At 33.2% G+C, this 21,422-nt stretch overlaps 1 protein-coding gene across 1 annotated transcript in view; it reads right to left on the reverse strand.

Moving 5' to 3' along the window:
* The window catches only part of LOC117332331, a 54,054-nt gene that overhangs the window by 7,487 nt on the left and 25,145 nt on the right, over positions 1-21,422 (reverse strand). The window contains exons 9-16 of the mRNA XM_033891215.1: positions 8,549-8,718; positions 6,563-6,764; positions 2,884-3,011; positions 2,392-2,516; positions 2,237-2,299; positions 1,931-2,054; positions 1,416-1,548; positions 150-273 (exon numbers count right to left, since the gene is read on the reverse strand). Of these exons, the coding sequence (XP_033747106.1) occupies positions 150-273; positions 1,416-1,548; positions 1,931-2,054; positions 2,237-2,299; positions 2,392-2,516; positions 2,884-3,011; positions 6,563-6,764; positions 8,549-8,718 (1,069 nt within the window). The remainder of the gene's footprint in view (positions 1-149; positions 274-1,415; positions 1,549-1,930; positions 2,055-2,236; positions 2,300-2,391; positions 2,517-2,883; positions 3,012-6,562; positions 6,765-8,548; positions 8,719-21,422) is intronic.

Consider the following 21,422-nt stretch of genomic DNA (forward strand, 5'->3'; position numbering starts at 1 on the left):
CTTAAAAGCTCTAGTTTTAGATTCATGATTTAACACGCTCATGGGGTTTAGATAGAAAGTTGCTTACCACTTTGGTAAAGACCTTTAAAATTAATATACAACCAATATTATTCGGTAAACGTTTTGTTAGATCTCTGTAACTTTCCTACCATTCTACGGTCTGTCTGTCTCCCAGGACTCTCCTCACCTCCTCGTACACCTTCTGTTGTTCCTCGGGGTATTTCGCGAGTGCGTATATTGCCCAACTTACAGCAGAATTGGGTGTTTCTTGTCCTAACAACACATTGCATTGATAAAGATCAAAGTTAAATGATTACAATTTAAATATTTCATCCCAAAGCTATACTCTTTCAAAACTGATATGACACGTGATACAATTCGTAACAGTGTTTTTTTTTATACAACTATTTTATTTACCCAGCATTATTGATATACAACAGTAACAATGTGGTATATCTTTGTTTACACAACGCGGTTCGTTACCACTTTCAAAGCCTCCGATTTTTACCTCCAACAATTCCGATTGCTTAACCTCTTTCTTTTGACCACGGACTTCTTTTCTTATGCACGCTTCTGCTTACTGTTGTCGTCTGTCATTTGAAACATCAACTTGGACACATTTTGTGGATTTACAGGGGTCAACATTGAAATGATTCAACGGGTGAGAGGAATGTCCTCATGGAAAGGTCGTTTAATCTTGGGTTTGGGTCGCAATAGAATTTGATCATAAAATAAACTAAATCACACGGAAGCTGGTACATTTCTAGGTAAACCTAAAGCTCGTGTCTTTTTTTTCAAATTTGAAAATTAACTAACCCGAGTTAGATAAACATGATAAAGAACCGTCACTTGTTGGAGAACCTCTATGTAATTATAATTTGAAATAGATAAATAGTGTTTATAAAATACATGATCCACAGTTATCATGTCCAGCTTATTACATAACACATTATGCGCGAAGCTGATAATTTGACAAGAATATTTTGTTGTTGTGGGATTTTATTCTTCTTTACATGTATTTATAATTCTGAAATATATAATATATATTTAATATCCTCTACCAGTCATAATCTCCATATCCCTGGAACACTTTTATGAAGAACATTCTACTTCATATGCAGTGAAAATATGTCTTGTTAAAATTTTGAAAGATTGAACAGACGATATTATAGTTTTGAATTTCAGTTACAGCGAAAATTAAAATAAGATACAATCTTCTAAACAGCACCATTTGTTGTATATATATACTCTATTCAGTAATCCGTACTAATTATCGATAATACTTTTCTATTCTTCATATACCTGAAAAGAAAAAGAAATTACCAGGGGAAAACTTTTAATAAAATAAATATTATGGTTTTACTCCCTGCTTACCAACCCCACAGTAAGTCCATAATTGTACGGTATAAGCATACCCTCAAATATGAAAGTATCAACTTCATCTCTGATCTCACGATCAGTCAAGCCAGTGCCCTTCTCGTCTTTGGCAGTCAGCATGATGTCCAGAAAATCAAGGCGGCGCTTTTTCAGAATCGATGGGTCGGCTGCCTAAATGAATAAATATATAGATAAATAGATAAATAGATCAAAATAAAGAGATAAATAAACAAAAAGATAAATATCTTAACGGTTTATTTTGTATTTAAACTTGAATCGACAATTTTATTCCGTTTCATGACAGCAAAGATGACGATATAATATCAAAAGGCAAGGATTCCTATTTTTTCTACAAGTTTTAAAGATTGATAATTGTAATGAAGTAACATGTTAATCTTGATTCCTATATTATCCTTGTAATGAAGTAACATGTTAATCTTGATTCCTATATTATCCTTGTAATGAAGTAACATGTTAATCTTGATTCCTATATTATCCTTGTAATGAAGTAACATGTTAATCTTGATTCCTATATTATCCTTGTTCTACTCACCAATAGTTTCCTCCTTTCGTTGATGATATTTTCGTCGAATTCATGTACGTACTTGGAGAGCCTTGCGAACTCCCTTCCACTCGGTGATAGATAAAACGGTAATGTAAACCACAACAATGGCGACCTTATTGACAGATGGAAATGCATCATATTTAGCTAAAAGTATGGATGTTTTGTGCTATTTTTATGAACATGAAACACTTTAATCTATATTCTCGTCCGTAGTTACAATATGAGCAGACCGTTAAATCATGACGTTTTACAATTAAAGGCATTTTGTCATTTCCTTTATGTTACCAAACTTACATTAATCTCTCCTGGGATAACAAGGTAAGTCGTTGCACAGCGTTGGCATACGGGTGTTTCAAACTGTAATATGTAAACCATAAACTCATTAAAAGTGATTGCACATTTTTGAATATATTCAAACAGACTGATATAAGAGACTAAAAGCTTTGTACCCCTGCTCCTGAATCTTCCCATAGTATGAAACAGAACAGCGTAGTATAGAATCGAGAGTTGCTAGTCCTACCAAGCCATACATCTCCACACTCCTGCCGCAAGAGGTCGCACGTTCAGCATTTTCCTTTTCAAATATAAAATTAGATAAAGCTTTAAGAGATTGGATATACAATCAAACAAATAATAACGTTACTTGCTTGTGTCGTTACGAAATATATCCGTCGTATTAAAATGTATTATGACCGAAATATCAATATCATTATTTTGATATTAGATTATGTCATGAGAGTATAACAGACACAAACTGCTATTCATTTTGATATATCCTATTGCTAATTAATAACTGTTGGATACTATCGTTTAATATAGGTAAATACGACTGAAGTGAGAAATTAACGTTAAAATCAAAATATTAGTTAATAAACAACATCAAATTTAATGTGATGAAATGAATATAATTAGTACAAATTATTGGTAAGTTTAAATGCTACCAGAAACGTATCGCAGACGTTGTTAAAGACCCCAACATAGGGTTTCAATACGTCAAAGTGGAACGCTGGTGTCAGCAGTCGTCGATTTCTCTCCCACTTCTTACCGTCACTCATAAGTAATCCATCACCTTGAAAGTTAGTGTGCCAAAAGAAGTAGAGTGTTAACAAAACACACTTATGAGATGTTCTTGATTTAGAAAAACACAATTGTAAGTCCAGATACCAAGATGCAAGGTATAATGTAAATACAATGACATTTTCGGAATTGAACATGATGAATTATACCAAAGGTTAAGGTGGGGTTTCAAAACGGCCTAAAAAGTAAATACGATAGCATGTACCTGCTATTAGTAGCTTCTGTAGTCATGCGTTTACAAAAAAGTAAGTTCAAACATGTACATACGAAAGAATATAGTGCCCTTTTTGTGCCCAAAATGAAAAAATGCATGGTTTTCGGGGGAAATGCTACTATACCAATTCTTCTTTTTTGAGAAAAATAAACATTAACATGTTAATCATACCATGTTAGATACAATATACTGTATATACAAAGCAAAAAATTACACCAATGAATGCTTTGGATACAGAAGGTAAAATTGTGATGGATTTTGAATAAGAACATGCTCTTTTTATATCAAGCAAAGTTTCCGAAAGGTCAAAAATAGAGCTTGCTATTCCAGTCAATTCGTAATTATGTGCTAATCAATCTCTAAACATGATACAATAAATCGCCCAAAAATAGGAATTAGGAGTTTTGTGTATATTAATTACAATTTTTGACAATACTGCCATTTAATTTTTAACAGAAAAACGCGCATGGGCAGAAGTCTGTTTTTCGTTGAAATATTGTTACGTGAACTGAAATTAAATGTGTATACTTTGTTTCATTAGGACAAAGGGACTGCCAACTACACTAATAACCATCTAAAGTGACATTTCCACTTTGAAAATGGCCGCCATTTTCACTGATAACCTCAAATAATGGTCTTACAACTGCTGAATCAATTTTCTGACAAGATATGGGATTAATGGTGTTGGAGTGTCATGCTGGATCCAAACATTGTACTTTACACTCCTCTTATGCATGGAGTGGATCTGACATCGTACAGTACCCCGTGAGTGCCGATAGATCCGGTTCTCGTAGTTACTATCATTATTGAGGAGCTCAGCCAGCTGCCAGTGATATTTAGTATATACCACAGGAGATTGTCTGAAGTTATTCTATGTCTAACTTTGGAAAGTCACAGTTATCCGCAGTTCCATCTAGTTTGACAAATGGTGACTTGGCCCTTCAAGTACGATCTGGCCTATTTGGTCAGCCAGTGCCCTATCCTTTGCGTCTCGTACTAGTGTTCTAACATATATGGATCCTCGGATTTCATTCAGACAGGCTGTCAATATTCTAACAGCTCCTTGATGACATCCATGAAATAGTTGGAGGTAAGTTGGGTTTTTAAAAGCAGACATTGCTAGAAGCGTCCGTGATATGACTTCACTACCAATCTGGAATTAGTTATGGATCTATTAATGTTAGCTTTCAGATCGTCATGTTCAGTCTGCACAGGTTTTACAGCAGATGATATCTTCGTTTTCAAACCACATGCTTCCAAATGATGTCTTTTATAATTTCTGCATCATTATCGCTTCCAGAAAAAAGGTCCCAATGTATCCAGATTATAACCATTAGGCACAGCTATTCTCATGCACTTCAAATAGTTCCGCTTCTTCTAGCCACAGTAGGATATTATCTGGAACCTGTAATCAGAACTCAGGAATAAAGGTATATTTACCCTCAAGTATGAAAGTCTAGCGTGCTAAATATGCTTCGAAGAACACTCTTTTTTGCCAAAGAATGTTTTCTCTTGTAAGATTTCACGTCCATTGAACCATGGAACAATATTTAGGTGTTATGATGAAATCATGGAATGAAATGTTTTCGATCTACAGGAAGCTGACTTGTTAAAAAATGTTTAAAGCTCTTTCCGGGATATGTCCGTTTTCACTTTCACCCAAACAAACAGCGGTGCATTCTCGTTGTTTGGATTGATTATGTCAGTGTCAATAGAGAACGGACAATGTGCAAGGATTTCTAGAAACTTTGTTCTTGTCCAGGCTTTACAATCTGCATCATCCAGAGAGGAGAAACGCAGAGTAAAGAGCAATCTCTACATTGATAGCATATGTTTTATATCTAAAAGATCATTGGTGATTTCCTTTGATCATGAAGGTAGCCGAGAAGGCAACATCAAAACGAATTTCAATGCTAGTTTCTCCATTAGATGATGTGAAGATGATGTGAAAAAAATACATCAGGACTAAGGGCACCTCAGTTTTATGATTTTGTTTGCGCGCTGTGGCAAAATGGTCGAGGTTTAATTGAAACTATCACATATAGTGTGTATTTGACATTAAAAATTGCCATAGCATATATCTTTTATGGATAATAATTGGATGGCCCGCCAGTTATCATCAACACCAACGTTTTGATCTTCAGGTTGTGGCTTTCGTTTCTGATCATTCTTAAAACACTTCGCATTTGCTCATTAGTAAAGGTATTGCCATCTGCTTTTAAAACATCAAGCAACTAACTGTGCTGAGAAAGTCTTATGTTTCTAGAAGATTTCTTGGTTTTAATGTCTCCTGAAGACAACTTCATAAACCACACTTATCTTTCATTATAAGAGTGGATCTGTATAAGATGCGATTTTATAAATAGGATAGAAGCGCTATAATATAATGATTCAAATCATGGACGTAGAAGGTATTTACTTGACGAAACAATGAAATTGGGGTATATGGGGTATATTGTTTTAATAAATATAGATAATGTAATATATCGTATTTAACATCCTAATTATAGTTTACATCGATGGTCAATTAAGGACGTTGCCTACATATGTCGGCATTACTTGTATGCGTGCTACGGGTAGTTATATCTTAGGAAAGGAACATGTGTGATGGAGGTTTGTAGTGTTACGTTCATCAAGTCATTGGGGTGACACATGTCAAAGCCAAAATCAACACTTTGCACTAATTGCTAAGTTTTCTGATATATGGGCAGGATTATGTTAAGTGATAAAGCTCTCTACATGTTAAACACTTTTGAATTGACTGGATATAGAAGACAAATTAAAAATGTCACTTGTTGACAAAAAAAGAAGACTTTTTTTCACAAAATGCTTAACAATAAATATTATCATCAGTATACTTAGTGTTTTAGTATTTTGGTATTCAGTTCCCTTTTTCGTTACAATAGATCTTAGTTTAGTAATTAAGTAACGAAATTAGTTAATTAGACAAGTACATTATCGATTAATTTGGTTTAAATGTATAGCCAAGGAAACCAATTTTGATGGCACAAAGCAATTTATCGGTGATTGGTAACTAAGTGTTAAAAATCTTTGGCCGACCCCTATGAGAAATTTACATTTCTGGAAACCCCATCTTTTTTACCAATGCGCTTCTTTGACTGGTATAAATTTGCTTAACTCGTCACATTGTATACTGTATATCAATATCTTATCATGATGGCGATATAATCAAAAGAGTACCAAAGATAACTCTTCTGACAGATAGATGCTGAACAAATTTTAAACAATAAATTTAAAAACAAAGTTAAATAACAGTTTGTGAAAAGAATGAAAAAATCAATGACTAATTTGAAACAAAATTTTTTTACCTATCCAGTCTTTTAGAGTGAAGTAACCCCCGCCGACTTGCTTGGGTTTCGGTTCAGAAGACTTTAAGATCTGTTTAGCTGTCTCTGAATGACAAACAGAAATGACAGGAAAGAAACACATTATCCAGTGAGATAGAATTCTACTGCCTGTTTGCCTTACCAATTTAAAGCTGATGTCGATGAGGTCGTCAAAATCTGAAAACTGAAAAAAAAAAAAAAAAAAAAAAGATAAATACATAACTAAAAATCTGTTACATGTTAATTACGTTGGATCTTCGTGTGAAATCAAGTAATTATGAGAATTGACAATATGTGAAACTAAGCGTGTATATATTTCGTATTAAGCCTAAACATAAGCAGAACGTGCTGTTTTTTTATGCCTGAATGCTTATTTAAGTCGTGTTAAACCAATTCAACCAGCTTGAGTATCCAAATATATTTCGCCCTGTTTGTAGTGCAGAATTGATGGACGGAAAAAATGAAAATTGAAAAATCTATTGAAACCCTTTTCACACCTTTTCACTCATTTCCCCATCAAGTCCGCGTACTGGTGAACTGTCGTCACTATCACAGGTATGTATGATACGATTTTACTCTGAGACACGGCGTCAGAAGTTTACAGATACAAGTCATATCGAACGTATATAAATCACTCTTGTCATCCCTAATGGAAGCCTGCGAGGGTGTCTTAATGTGGAGGGAACTGGTCTACTAGGAGAACCCCCTTGTGGTATGGAGGTCTTTTGCTCGGCCATATGGTGGTTTCTGGGTCCTCCGGTTTTCTCCTACAGTAAGGCTGCTCGCACGATTCCAATCAGCTCGAGCAACAAGAGTGATCATTGTAAACGTACATATTTTAGCAGTTATCTTATTTTAGCATTTTTCTCATTTTTTGTTTGCGAGATGAATGAATTCTGCTAAATCATGCTTGCGCTTATTGTAGTTTATCTACGTTAGCTTGTATGGAAATCATTGTTGGTGCACAAAATATATAATTAAGCATTCCACTCATCAGTTTAAAATTTGTTTTGCGCTTAAATTTGAGTTCGTCAAATGAAGCACGTGTACATTATTAGAAAATGATATAATTCGTTTAACATTTTTTGTAAAAGAAATGGTTACATTTTAATGCATAAAACGATTCACAAACCGGCGGACTCAAAGCCTTTGTGAACAACAAATGTCTTTTTCATTTTTTTCAATTGAGACAGACAACAGAATCAGCGATCGATATTAAATGATCAGGAATTCCTGTTCCACGAAATAAGTGTTATAATGTCGAACTAAGTTATAACTTTGTTCTTCTCAGAAAAATAACACCAATTAATAATCAATTTGAAGAGTTCTTTTAAAATCTAATATTTGATGTACATGTAATACAATGTATTTGATTATGATTTTTTGCACCTTTCAACCGGCTTTTGAAATTTCTTTCGAACTAATGCGAACGTTTTTGGTCACCCCCTATGGTCGACATTTTTTTTACTTTAGTATCTATGAGGAAAAAGCGTTATCATGCAGGTAATTTCCAATTAGAAAACTGCTAATACTTGTTTTGTCGTTTGTACATTTTATCCAGTGCCACAGCCAGAATATGGTAGGGACATTACTTTTTAGTAGGGGGTCAAAATGAAGACATAGGTAGTTAGCTGCCATATATATGACATACATGTACTCAATGGCGTGTTCCCATATGTCCTACATATTGTACAGATAGGGTCACATGCGATTAGCACTTTGCAAATCCGATTGATACATGCTATTCCAATTAATAAATCATACTGCATCATGCTCTTGTGGGAATCTTCATTCTTCCTTAGGACAAAACGTTATGTAATTTCGGGATAATAATTAGAAAAGTCATGCTCGGTTATATATAGAACCCATAATTCAATCCTCAGTATAAATGTCAACGTTTGATTGCTTGAACGAACGTCAATTCTAAAATCAACTACAGATAAGTAGATAATGCTCACAACATGTTACCTGATTCAGATGTCCCCATATTGGGTGAAACTTTCCAATGGGTAGGATGTTCTTCTGACAATACAAGTCTATATTCACTTTGTATCTACGTAGAACTGCTACTAATTTCCATATGCAAAAGATCGCCAGTATAGACCCAATGGCGACAAAGAAGATGTTCATTTTTGTTGCTGAAACAAAATCATGCGTAAATGAAATAAATCAACCACACATTAAAAAGTCTCTTTACAACAATTTGATATTTTTAAAAGCCCAAATACCGCTGGCAAATGAATACCTGTTCATCAATGTGCTATGAATCGATTGTAATCATATACAATGATACCTTATGTTTGTCTGTCGTATTGAATAACCAGCACATAGATTGTCCATACACTTCATGGGAAGATGTAAGTAAGTTGTGAAAGTGTGGGGTACATGTCTTTTGTGGATACCGAACGTGCAAAATAGCACTATCAGATCAAGAAATTAATATTATATTATGTAGTGTCACAGTATGTGGCAAATGACATTGAATCCATATGTTACTAAAGTCTCCTATTACGACGACTCGATGTATGATTTGGCACCATTGAATTTCATTTCTCATTGTAACGCCATTGTTTGCATGAATTTGATAATAATAATATGCATGTGACTTCAGAAAAGTTATCTGTTGAAATAGAATAGGTATCACAAACGAAAAACATGAACTATATATTTGTTTTCAACGAAACGTTTGATGGGACGGTGATTTCAATAGCCATTATATATCCTTATATTATACCTATATTTTATTGAGACACGTTGGTAGTCTGCATCATTCTCTGAACGAGAAAAAGAATAACTCCTGATGCAAAAATTAAATAAGACGTTTCACGTGCTTTCTGTAGTTCCATTTTTGTTGTTACATAGCATTAATCACCATTGCCGCCAGTCGTTGATGACGAGAATGTGCGCTTACAATTCAGGAATAGCATGTCTAATCATTCTTTTTTAATGGTCTCGATGTGAACATATTCATATTTTAAGATTTTGAATTAGAGCTACGTTTTAATTTATATGGCAGTATTCTTCGTTTGTTTTTAATCACCATCACGGGAGGTGTCTTGCATTTTAAGGTTAAAAAAGACGTCCTGCTCGGGGTCTAGGAATATCCTTCGACGACTTATCGGCAATCTTTGAGCGTTTGTCAAATATCTGACCTCGACTATTGCTAAATACTAAGTAATGCATTGTAAATAGAAATTGATTTTGGATGGAATTTCAATTGTAAAATAACCGTTTTATGGAATTTCATAGAGTTTGTAAATATCTATTAAAATTATTTTAAAAATTACCAAACACATATAGTTGATAAAAGAAGAACACCAGTGAAGACAATCTGCTCACATTACCTTAAGTGTACCTAGATTTACATTGTCGTTGTCGTCGATGATGATCCTAAATTGTACCTAGATTTACATTGTCGTTGTCGTCGATGATGTTCCTAATTGTACCTAGATTTGCATTGTCGTTGTCGTCGATGATGTTCCTAATTGTACCTAGATTTACATTGTCGTTGTCGTCGATGATGATCCTAAATTGTACCTAGATTTACATTGTCGTTGTCGTCGATGATGATCCTAAATTGGACCTAGATTTACATTGTCGTTGTCGTCGATGATGATCCTAATTTTACCTAGATTTACATTGTCGTTGTCGTCGATGATGATCCTAAATTGTACCTAGATTTACATTGTCGTTGTCGTCGATGATGATCCTAATTGTACCTAGATTTACATTGTCGTTGTCGTCGATGATGATCCTAAATTGTACCTAGATTTACATTGTCGTTGTCGTCCGTGATAATCCTAAATTGTACCTAGATTTACATTGTCGTTGTCGTCGATGATGATCCTAATTGTACCTAGATTTACATTGTCGTTGTCGTCGATGATGATCCTAAATTGTACCTAGATTTACATTGTCGTTGTCGTCCTAAATTGTACCTAGATTTACATTGTCGATGTCGTCGATGACGAGCTTATCCTCCTTGTTCAATCCATTTGAGACAGAATTTATGGTTTCCTACACACGCCGTTTTTTATATTTTTTTATAATGATAACTAAGAATAAAAATGAAGATGATGTAACAACTACTACACACGGCATATCATTCAATCTACTGAAAGTATCTATGATGATTCTATTTTAGTTGTACAAATCAAATTTTACCTTCCGCAAAATATTCAACATCACCAGACTACCACGCGTGTTGTCTCGTCCGAATGTTTCGGCAATATAACAAATCGTAAGGGAAATAATGAACCATCCAAGACATAGTTTATAGTCATAGTACGTAAGTTAAAGTTTAGCTGTGCAGAAATAAACCATCCTGATAATAATGTAAATGATGTGTTGAATGTGAGGACACATAACCACAATAAGAATACACACCTGTGAGCGATAGCCCGATTGATTATTGCGTAATTCATATAATGCTCAATATGTTAGCAGTAGCACGCTCATACCGATAAGGTCGAATATGAAATGAGGCGGTAAGTCTAGATCTGTTCTTAAAACACCTATTACTGCCTTATGATTGACATCATATTTACTCTAACTATGAAGCCTTACATTAGTTTATAACAGTCATTTTTAACATCAACCTTGACCCCTTTTGTGGATAAACAGGGGGTCAACTTATAGACTACACAAAGTGAGATATCGTATACGGTACTGGTAATGGCGAACAAAACTGCCCCCCCCCCCCCCCCCACCACGCTACCACCACAACTACCGCTACCACCACAACTACCGCTACCACCACAACTACCGCTATCACCACAACTACCGCTACCACCACAACTACCGCTATCACCACCACTTCCTTACCCCCAATTGACATCGATATCCATGAGTGTATCACCAAAACGAAACATAACAAATGTACGACCAAATACGAAATGTTTTTATCGCTGTCGTTATTCGTAATAATTTGAATAAAACGGTCACGGCATCTTCTTTATGTATGAGTAAGCATTGAGTTTCCCTTTCCCTGATACAGCGGTAGGTCGTTGTCACGCGGTACGAATATTGTCACCAACAGAAACAAAACACTTTCTTTATGTTTGCCCGTACCTTTATTGCGAATATGTATGACAAACACAAAATATATAATTCCATTTTTAACACTTGTCAATTAACGGATAAAAAAAAATCATGTAAACAAACTATCACATATGAAATACACACATTGCCCAGCACTCTAGCTCGGTTTCCGAAATGTTTGTTGAAATGCGCAATCTTTAGAGGAAATGTTATTAACACTATAAACCATGATAGTATACCTTCCAAATCCGAGTAAGTACTGATAATTGAAGCTGATATTGATTAGTTTAATATTCAGCTGTGACGTACTCCGCGATGTCATCGTCGGATATTTGATCGGCGACACTAACAAGTGTTCTATTAATAAAAACACTAAGATGACATAATGTTATATCACAGTGTGAAATTACATATTTTATCGCGTGGTGATTCGGCTCACATAATTTAATTTAAACGTAGTGCTGTTCTCAAACGAGTGACGGATGTGTATCATGTTTATCTAACTCGAATTAGTTAATTTTTAAATTTCAAAAAGACAGTCGAGTTATATAAACTTGATAAACAACCGTCACTTGCTGGAGATCCACTATATATTAGTAACATGGTTATATGTTATTCCGATATAAATGAATCCACTATAGTCATTTACAACTAAAGAATCATCGCTTTTCAAGTTTGATATAGATTCCGCTTTCAGACCGGGTGACAATGTTCTTTTTAGGGACAGCCACGTTGTTAGGATCGGGTAGTATCCGGAATCTGAAACATAAAAAACATAACTTTGAAATCAATGGCGTGAATAAGCAATCTGATTGATTTATCTTCCTACCTGTCGGACAATCGAATAAGATAATTACTTACAACTTCAAAGTAGTTATTCTTAAAGTACAAGCACTAACGTGGCTTTTGCTAGAGAAGGTGACTCCTATTCGGATGTAAACTCTCAAGCACTAAAACTTTTGTGTGATCCGGTAAGTGCCCCTACCTATGCAGCGTATTGTGTACAACTTGTTCTACTCCATGAAATTTACAAGCCGCATCTAAAGAGCACTTTTAAATTTTTAAGGGGATTTTTCTTTTTTTAAAAAACCCAACGGATTTTTTGCTTTTGGAAAAAAATCCGGGGGCCCTAGAATTTTCGAAAATTAGGGGGCCGGGGGCGTTTTTAAAACGATCAATTTTAAAATAATTGTTTTTGAAAGATTTTTAATTTTAAAATTTTAAAATAATTTTTTTAAAATTTCGATTTAAAACCCCCCCAAAAAATTTTAAATTAAAAAAAAACCCGGGGGAAAAAAAACCCGGAAACAATCTTCACTTTTATTACTAGATTAATTTTTCTTGGCCCCATATGCCCAATTTGACAATTTTAAATTTTTTTTTTTCCCAAAATATCCTTTTTTTAAAAATTTTCCCCCTTTTTTTTGGTGGGTTTTAAAATTTGTTGTTTAAAAATTTTTTGGTTGAATAAAAAAATTGGGTCCCGGGTTTTAATTGTTTTTGTTTTTGGGACCAAATTTCCCCTATTTAAATTTCTTGGTAATTTAAAATTTTTAATTTTTTTTTGCCCGGAGTACCAATTTGAAAAGATTTATTTTTGTGTCATATGCCAATTTTTACCGTTTCATTTGTTTTTTCGTTTCCTAAAGAAAATTTTTCATTGTTTTTCCCCCTGTACCCAAACCTGTTTCTTTTTGTTCGAATTTTAAAAATTTCCAATTTACGGGGTTTTGGGATAACCAAAGGGCCCTTTTTTTAACAGTTTTGGGCCGTGATAATCCCAATTTTCCCTAATTTTTTTCTTTTTTGTAAGACCTTTTATTTCCTTTTTTAAAAAAAATTTTTCCTGATGAAATTTTTATAGATTTCATTGCTTGTGTCTTTGTTTCCAAAATTTTACCTTTTTACTTTGTGGCGGTGTTACAATTTTTTAAAACCTAATTTTTTTTGTCTCGTTTAAACCAAATTTTTTAATTTTTTGTCGTTTTAAATTTCCTTTTTTTTTCTTTCTCAAAACCCTTTTTAAAGTTTAAGCGTTGTCGTCTAATATCCTTTTGACAAATTTTTGGTTTTTTGGGGTTTCAAATTTTCCCTAATTTTAATTGTTTTTGTTAAAAGATTAAATTTATTTTTTTTACTTTATGGGTCATGAGTTACCCTCCTTTTTTAAATTTTTTAACCAATTTAGGTTTTTAAAGCCCTTTTTTAAATTTTTTTAAAGAATCTAAAATAAAAAAAAATGATTAAAAATCTCCCGGATATTTAATTTTTAAAAGTTTTTGGGGGGAATTTTTTTTAAAAATAAATTTTCCTTCCCTTTTAAACCCCATTCGGGGTTTGTCTGTCCGGTTTGGAAATATCAATGAAATAAAAAAATTTTTTTTTAAAAATAGGTAATTTTATTTTAATTTGGCCAAATCCTTAAATTTAAAATTGTTTTTTTTGTGTAAACCAAATCCCCAATTCATTTTTTAAGAAAATTTCCCGATAAGGTCGTTTAAAATAAAACTTGTCTTTTCTTCCCCCTTTAAATCCTTTAATTGACTATTTTACCAATTGGGCCTTTTTTTTTTTAAACCCCATTTTTACTAACCCTTCCCCTTTTGTGGATAACGGGGGGGTACTTTTCTTGCGGGGGTTTAAATTTTTTCCTTAAATAAAAAGTGGTTTCGTTAAACTTTTCTGGTTTTCCAAAAGGGCCCCCCCCCCCCCCCCCCCCCCAACCCCCCAAACTAATAAAAAAAAAACCCCCCCACCAACAAAACCGAATCAAACTATAAACAAAAACCCCGTTTTCCCCAACCCCCGGGGGCCCCCCCCCAATCCCTACCCCCCCCCCCCTAAGAAAAAATTTTCCCCCCCTTTTTACCAAATAATTGAGTGTTCCCAAAAGAAACAACAAAAAAGAAAAATAAAAAGGTTTTTACGCGTGTTATTCGTAATTTTAATAAACGGTACGGATCTTTTTTTGTAGGAAAAGTTGAGCCCTTCCCCTGTCTGGTTTTTCCCCAAATTTAAACCCCAAAATTTCTTTATTTTGGCCTTTTATTGGTTTTCCCCAAAAAAATTTAATAACCCTTTTTTAACGGGTTGTCATTAAGGATAAAAAAAATATGAAAAAACCAACAATTTCCCCCCCCCCCCCCCACCGGGTTTTCCCCAAAATTTTTTTTAAAACGCCAAGGGAAATTTTTCCCAATTTACGGTTCATCCCCCAAACAAAAACCCCCAAAAAACCTTCCCCTTGAAGTATCTGAATTTTCCCACTAAAACCCCCTTTTTTTTTAAAACCGTTAAAAAAGGGGGGGGGGCGGGATTCTTTAAAAGAAAATAGATCTCCTGATCGGCGCTACGGTTACGAAATTTCACAAAAAACCATTTTTTTGCCCACCTTTTTTTGTCTGTAAAAAAAATTTTAATACCAATTTTCCCACTGGTTTTTTATTTTAAAAAAAATTGAAAAAACCTACAAATTGGAAATACAAATTTGGGCTTTTAAAAATTTTTTTTAAATTTGTTTGACTTCCCCGCATTTAGGGAATTTAAACAAAAGTTTTTTTAAAAAACAAAAATTACTAATTTAATACATTGAAAAAAATTACTTTTTACCGTGGTGGATTCGGCCAAAAAATTTATTTAAACAAAAAATTTTCTAAAATTAGGGATTTTACATTTTTCCCTGTTTGAAATTTTTTAATTTAAAAGAAGTCGGTTTTAAAACGATAAACAGTCATTTTTTAACCCCTTATTATAATTTAAAAAGGTTTTAAAAAATTTTAACACTTTTTTCCAAAAACCCTTTTAAAATTTTTATATTTTTTTTTCCCAAAAGGGTTTTTTTTAGGGCATTTAAATAAAAATCGGGTTTCCAAATTGCTCTCGGGAAAAAATTTTTTTAATAAGCAACGTTTTTTTATCTTTCCCCGGAAATCAATAAAAAAAAATTTTAAAATTTTAATTTCAAAATTATTTTTTTTTTAACGCAAAATGATAAAAAGTTTTTTAATTCCATAAAAAAGGAATTCCCTTTCCTTTCACAAATTTACATAGCTTCCCCCAGTAAGGTAAACCCCTTTTTTTGTTTGGTTTTACCCTTTGTTGCCCTCTAGGTATTTAACTTTTTTTTTTTCAATTCAATTGTGGGCGAGGTACTTTAACTTTCCCCCCAAAAAAGAGGGGAGCGAAAAAAAGAATCTAAATTTTTCCCAAAACCCACGAAGAAACGACCATGGGCCCCGTTTGGAAACCCCACCCCCGAGGGGGAAAACGTCCCCTTGACCAAACCGATACGTCCCGGGCTTCTTTTAACCGACTTTTTTCCGGGGCCCCTTAAAACCAAATATTTCCCTAAAATTGAAAAACAAAATTTAAAAAGATAATTTAAAACTTTGGAATCCTTGAATTTCATGTTAATTTAACCATTTTCGGGTTTTTTGTTTCCAATGAAAAATTTCCAAACAATTTCTGGGAAAAAAAATTTTATGAAAAAGCAGCTAAATTCCGAAAAAAGCGGGGGGCATCTGAATTCGATTTCCGGGGGGGTATGTTGTGACTTTTTATTTTTAGTTTTCCTTTCCTTTTTTTTGTTCCCCAAAACATTGTTTTTTAAAATTTTATTTTTATCCTGCCGTCGAAATTTGTTTTTTTCCTGAATGTCTTTTCACCTTACTTCCCTTGTTAAACATTTTTACTTTTCGCGCATTCGTTTTAGACCGTATGCACATGCCAAAAACTAGTAAAAACATCTACAGTTCATAGCTAAAGAAACATTCTCTTTTTTAAGTTACTCGCAAAACTCTCCCTTGTCCTCCGAAAATGGAACATATTCATTGGATCCCTTTCCTTTTTTCGGGAAGCGATCAGGACGGAACTCCTAAAAGAACATTACGAAAAAGTTTTAGCGTCGGACAGAGAAAAATTTTTTAGATTTGGGGGTTTTTTGTTTGTTTTTAAGCGACTTTTAGAAAATGGTTATTGATAGGGGGACGCAAACACTTCCAACTCTTAAAAAAAAATAAAATTTAAGTCTATATACTCCTGTCAATTTTTAAGGGAAAAAATCAATTTTATTTGCCAAATTGGGAAAAAAAAGTAAACACCTAGAACACATTTAAAATAAAAATCAATACTGCAGGGCATTCGATTTTGATAAGAAAGCAAATTAAAATACATAAATCTTGGGGAAAAGTTTTTTTTCAAACTAAACAATTCTGCTTACCTCTGGTTTTTTCCATGTTTTTCTTTTTGTTTGAGGGCGGAATCAAAATATTGCTCCTATTGACTGGAAGTTTAAAAGCCATCTATTTCCATTTCACGGGGTGGGTTTCCTTTCCCAAAGCCAAAAATGGCGATACATTTTTCATTGCCTCTTTTATAAAAAGGGAAAGTCGCTGAAATCCGGATATCGACCTGCGAAATATATTTACTACTGTATCACAGATTATGAAAATGTAACAGACCCAAAATTAGGTGAAACAAATTTTTTTTTCCTTTCTTTTTTTTTTTAAAATTTTTACAAAATTTTACCACAAAATAGGTTTTCCAAAGATGAAACCAATTTTAGAAACCCCTCCATACATCGACAATACTGGTCATTATTTTAATAATGATTTTCCCTACAACATGTCTTTATCCGTTTATTACGAATTTCACCATTATTTTATATAAATATATTAAACCTTTAGATTGCAAAGAAAATTGATGTCAAATATACTGCATTTTTATTTTTTCCATAAAAAATCATACATAAATTTATATAAAGCAGTATTCTATTTCCTCCCAAACCCTTTTACTTCTTCTACTCCAAAACTCTTTTTTCCCTCCTTTCCCTTTTTCCCGTTCTTCGGATTTTTGCAGCGAATAATCTCCCGCTAATGCGGGGCAAAGGGAAACGTGGCCTGTTTAAAAAAGTTAAAATGTTTTTTTTAATTTTTCATTTTAACATCTGAAACTAATCTTTTTAAAAGTTTCATATTCCATAATTTTTTTATCAGTTTACGTTTAATCTTTTCCTAAAAACCCTTTACGATGAAACGAGGGGGGTAATCGAAATCGATTCGTTTAAAACATGCTAATTTTGGTTTCTTTCCTTTAAAAAAAGTAAAATTTCTGGTATTATTTTGTATAAATTTGCTTAAAACTCTGTTTTCAGTCTCCCAAAAAATTAAAATTTATAACCCCCCAAAATTTTAACTTGACTGTGTGTTTTCGATTTTGGCATTTTGGAAACGTGTCATTTCAAAAATTCCCAAAGTAAATAATAAGTCTGAAAATAGCTACAGTTTTTTTCTTAGTCTTAGAGTTGTTTCATAAAAAAGTTACAAAAATTTTAAGGTTCCTCCCGTATCCGTATCGACCATTTGGCCATAATTAACATTTATTAAGTTTTATATGATTATTAATTCAAAGTACTTTAAAAGAAACCTTTTTTCAAAAAATTTTAACACAGGTCTGTGATTTTAAACTTTTGATTTTTGAAACTTGACATGTTCATTTAAAATTTTTTTAACCCAACCTTTGGGAGGGCACAATACCGTTGTTGTATAAAAAGGAAATTAAAAAAAAAAAAAAAGATGAAAAAAACCTATTGACTTAAAATGTTTCTGACAGTGGCTGATTTTTTAAATTTTTTATTTGCATTCGTCAAGTCCTCGCCGATTTTTATAACATTATACTGCTTAGATCTTACCCGCGAAGAGGGGGTGTCGACCTGTCCCCATCTCCGGTCCTCGTCCCCAAACCCTGGTGTCTTGGGGGTCAAGGGGTGTCAAGGGAAAACCGATCCTTTTTCAAACGATGGATCTGAATCCTATCAAACGACGATTAAACAATAAAATCGCTACATTTTAATTTTTAAGGAAAACGTTATTTTCAATAAAAGTAACTTGTTTTAACTTTAGAGTGTTTTTGGGGGATTTAACGAGTTTTTTAAAATTGATGATAAAAAAAATAAAAAGATAATATTCAATGATATTAAAGCAGATCACAGTATCAACAAAATAGAAACAATACTGTACCGTGATAGATCCTTTTGATTAAATTTTGGGGGTTTAGAACTGCATAATAGTAAAGATCGATTCACCTTTATGTAAGGATGTTTTTTGTAAATTGAACTCTTATTTTCATAAAAGCCCCGGAAATTTTTTTTGCAATGACGCAAAATTTTTTAATAAAAGGGGGTTTCATGAGAATACCCACGGGAGTCACCTTGGGTACCCCAAAAAAAATGATTAAAAAGCGAAAATTTTTGTTTAGATTGTAAACTTGTGAAAATTGTTGAGGATAAACAGAATATAATCTTTGTATCTTTCAATACGAGTTTTTTTTTTGGTTCGGAACGGAAAGACTGATGGGTTTGCCCTGTCGTCTTTCCCAACCCCGCCAAAAAAAAAACCTAATTTGCAAAATACTAAAGATGTTTTCTTTATATAAAGGGTTTGGGAATTGAAAACGGTTGGTTTTTTGATATAAGGGGTTTAAATTGATATAAGGTTTTATATTTATTAAGGGTGGAAAATTTAATAAGGTTGGGATTTGATTTAAGGGTTATTAAAGAAAGGGGGGTATATTGAATAAGGGGTTTAGGGATTGAATAGGGTTGTATATTGATTTGGTTGGTAATTGATAAAAGGGGTTGGGTTTTTGTTAATTTTGGGTTTTATATGGGGATTAAAATTTTAAGGGGGTTGGTTTTGATTAGGGGGGTTTATTTGGGATATTTTGGGGGGTTTTATTTTTAAGGGTTTTTTTTGATATCAGGGGTTGTATTTTTAACATTTTTGGGTGTATTACATAACTTGTTTTTGGGTTTTTATTATCAAGGGTTGTTTTTTATCCTAAAGGGGGGGATAGATAAACGGGGAAAACCCGACAATTGACTGAACTGGTAATACCCAAAAATTTGTCTTTCCATTATTTTTTAACATGTTTATTTACTTAAAATTTCTAATCGGGAAAAAAAACGAAATAGCCCTCCTTTACCGTCATTTAAATAAAAGAAAATAAAAATCCTTGATATTACTTGTTTAAATTATTCTTTAAAAAACATTTTTTCCCCAATTTGAAAAAAAAACTGAAAAAAATATATTGATGCCCGGGGGGATAATAAAAACTTCGTTAAATACCTTTTCTTTTTAAATTACTTTATTTCTTATTTTCAGGGGGGGAAAAAATATTTTGGGGAAATTTTTGTGGGACAAAGCCCAATCAAATAAAAAAAAAAAAAAAATTTTTTCTACAAGGGGGATTCCCTAATGATTAATTACTTTTATTTTGAAAAAACCCTTTTTTTTTTTATATTTAACATTATTTGTTTATTTTTTTAACTGTAAAAAAAAAATTTGGCAAATTTAAACAAGTTTTTAAGTGAAATGTTTAAAAGTATTACATTTTTTTTTTTCAAGGCTAAAAAAACTTTTTTTTAAAAACTTACAGTTTTTTAGAAATTACCAAGTCCCTTTTTTTCTCCACAAAAGGGGGGGGCATAATAAAGGGTTAAAAAGGTAAAAATTACCTGGGGTTATATAGTAAATTACCCGGTGGGTTTTAAAATAAATTACCTGGTGGGTTATATAGTAAACATTACCTGGTGGGCTATATAGTAAACATTACCTGGTGGGCTATATAGTAAACATTACCTGGTGGGCTATAAAGTAAACATTACCTGGTGGGTTATATAGTAAACATTACCTGGTGGGCTATATAGTAAACATTACCTGGTGGGTTATATAGTAAACATTACCTGGTGGGCTATAAAGTAAACATTACCTGGTGGGTTATATAGTAAACATTACCTGGTGGGTTATATAGTAAACATTACCTGGTGGGTTATATAGTAAACATTACCTGGTGGGTATATAGTAAACATTACCTGGTGGGTTATATAGTAAACATTACCTGGTGGGTTATATAGTAAACATTACCTGGTGGGTTATATAGTAAACATTACCTGGTGGGTTATATAGTAAACATTACCTGGTGGGTTATATAGTAAACATTACCTGGTGGGTTATATAGTAAACATTACCTGGTGGGTTATATAGTAAACATTACCTGGTGGGTTATATAGTAAACATTACCTGGTGGGTTATATAGTAAACATTACCTGGTGGGTTATATAGTAACATTACCTGGTGGGTTATATAGTAAACATTACCTGGTGGGTTATATAGTAAACATTACCTGGTGGGTATATAGTAAACATTACCTGGTGGGTTATATAGTAAACATTACCTGGTGGGTTATATAGTAAACATTACCTGGTGGGTTATATAGTAAACATTACCTGGTGGGTTATATAGTAAACATTACCTGGTGGGTTATAAAGTAAACATTACCTGGTGGGCTATATAGTAAACATTACCTGGTGGGCTATATAAGTAAACATTACCTGGTGGGTTATATAGTAAACATTACCTGGTGGGTTATATAGTAAACATTACCTGGTGGGTTATATAAGTAAACATTACCTGGTGGGTTATATAGTAAACATTACCTGGTGGGTTATATAGTAAACATTACCTGGTGGGCTATATAGTAAACATTACCTGGTGGGTTATATAGTAAACATTACCTGGTGGGCTATATAAGTAAACATTACCTGGTGGGTTATATAGTAAACATTACCTGGTGGGTTATATAGTAAACATTACCTGGTGGGTATATATAACATTACCGGTGGGTTATAGTAAACATTACTGTGGGTTATAGTAACATTACCTGGGGGTATAAAGTAAACATTACCTGGTGGTATAAAGTAAACATACCTGGTGGGTTATAAAGTAACATTACCTGGTGGTATAAA

Source organism: Pecten maximus, chromosome 8 (genome assembly GCF_902652985.1).
Source record: "Pecten maximus chromosome 8, xPecMax1.1, whole genome shotgun sequence".
Taxonomy (NCBI): domain Eukaryota; kingdom Metazoa; phylum Mollusca; class Bivalvia; order Pectinida; family Pectinidae; genus Pecten; species Pecten maximus.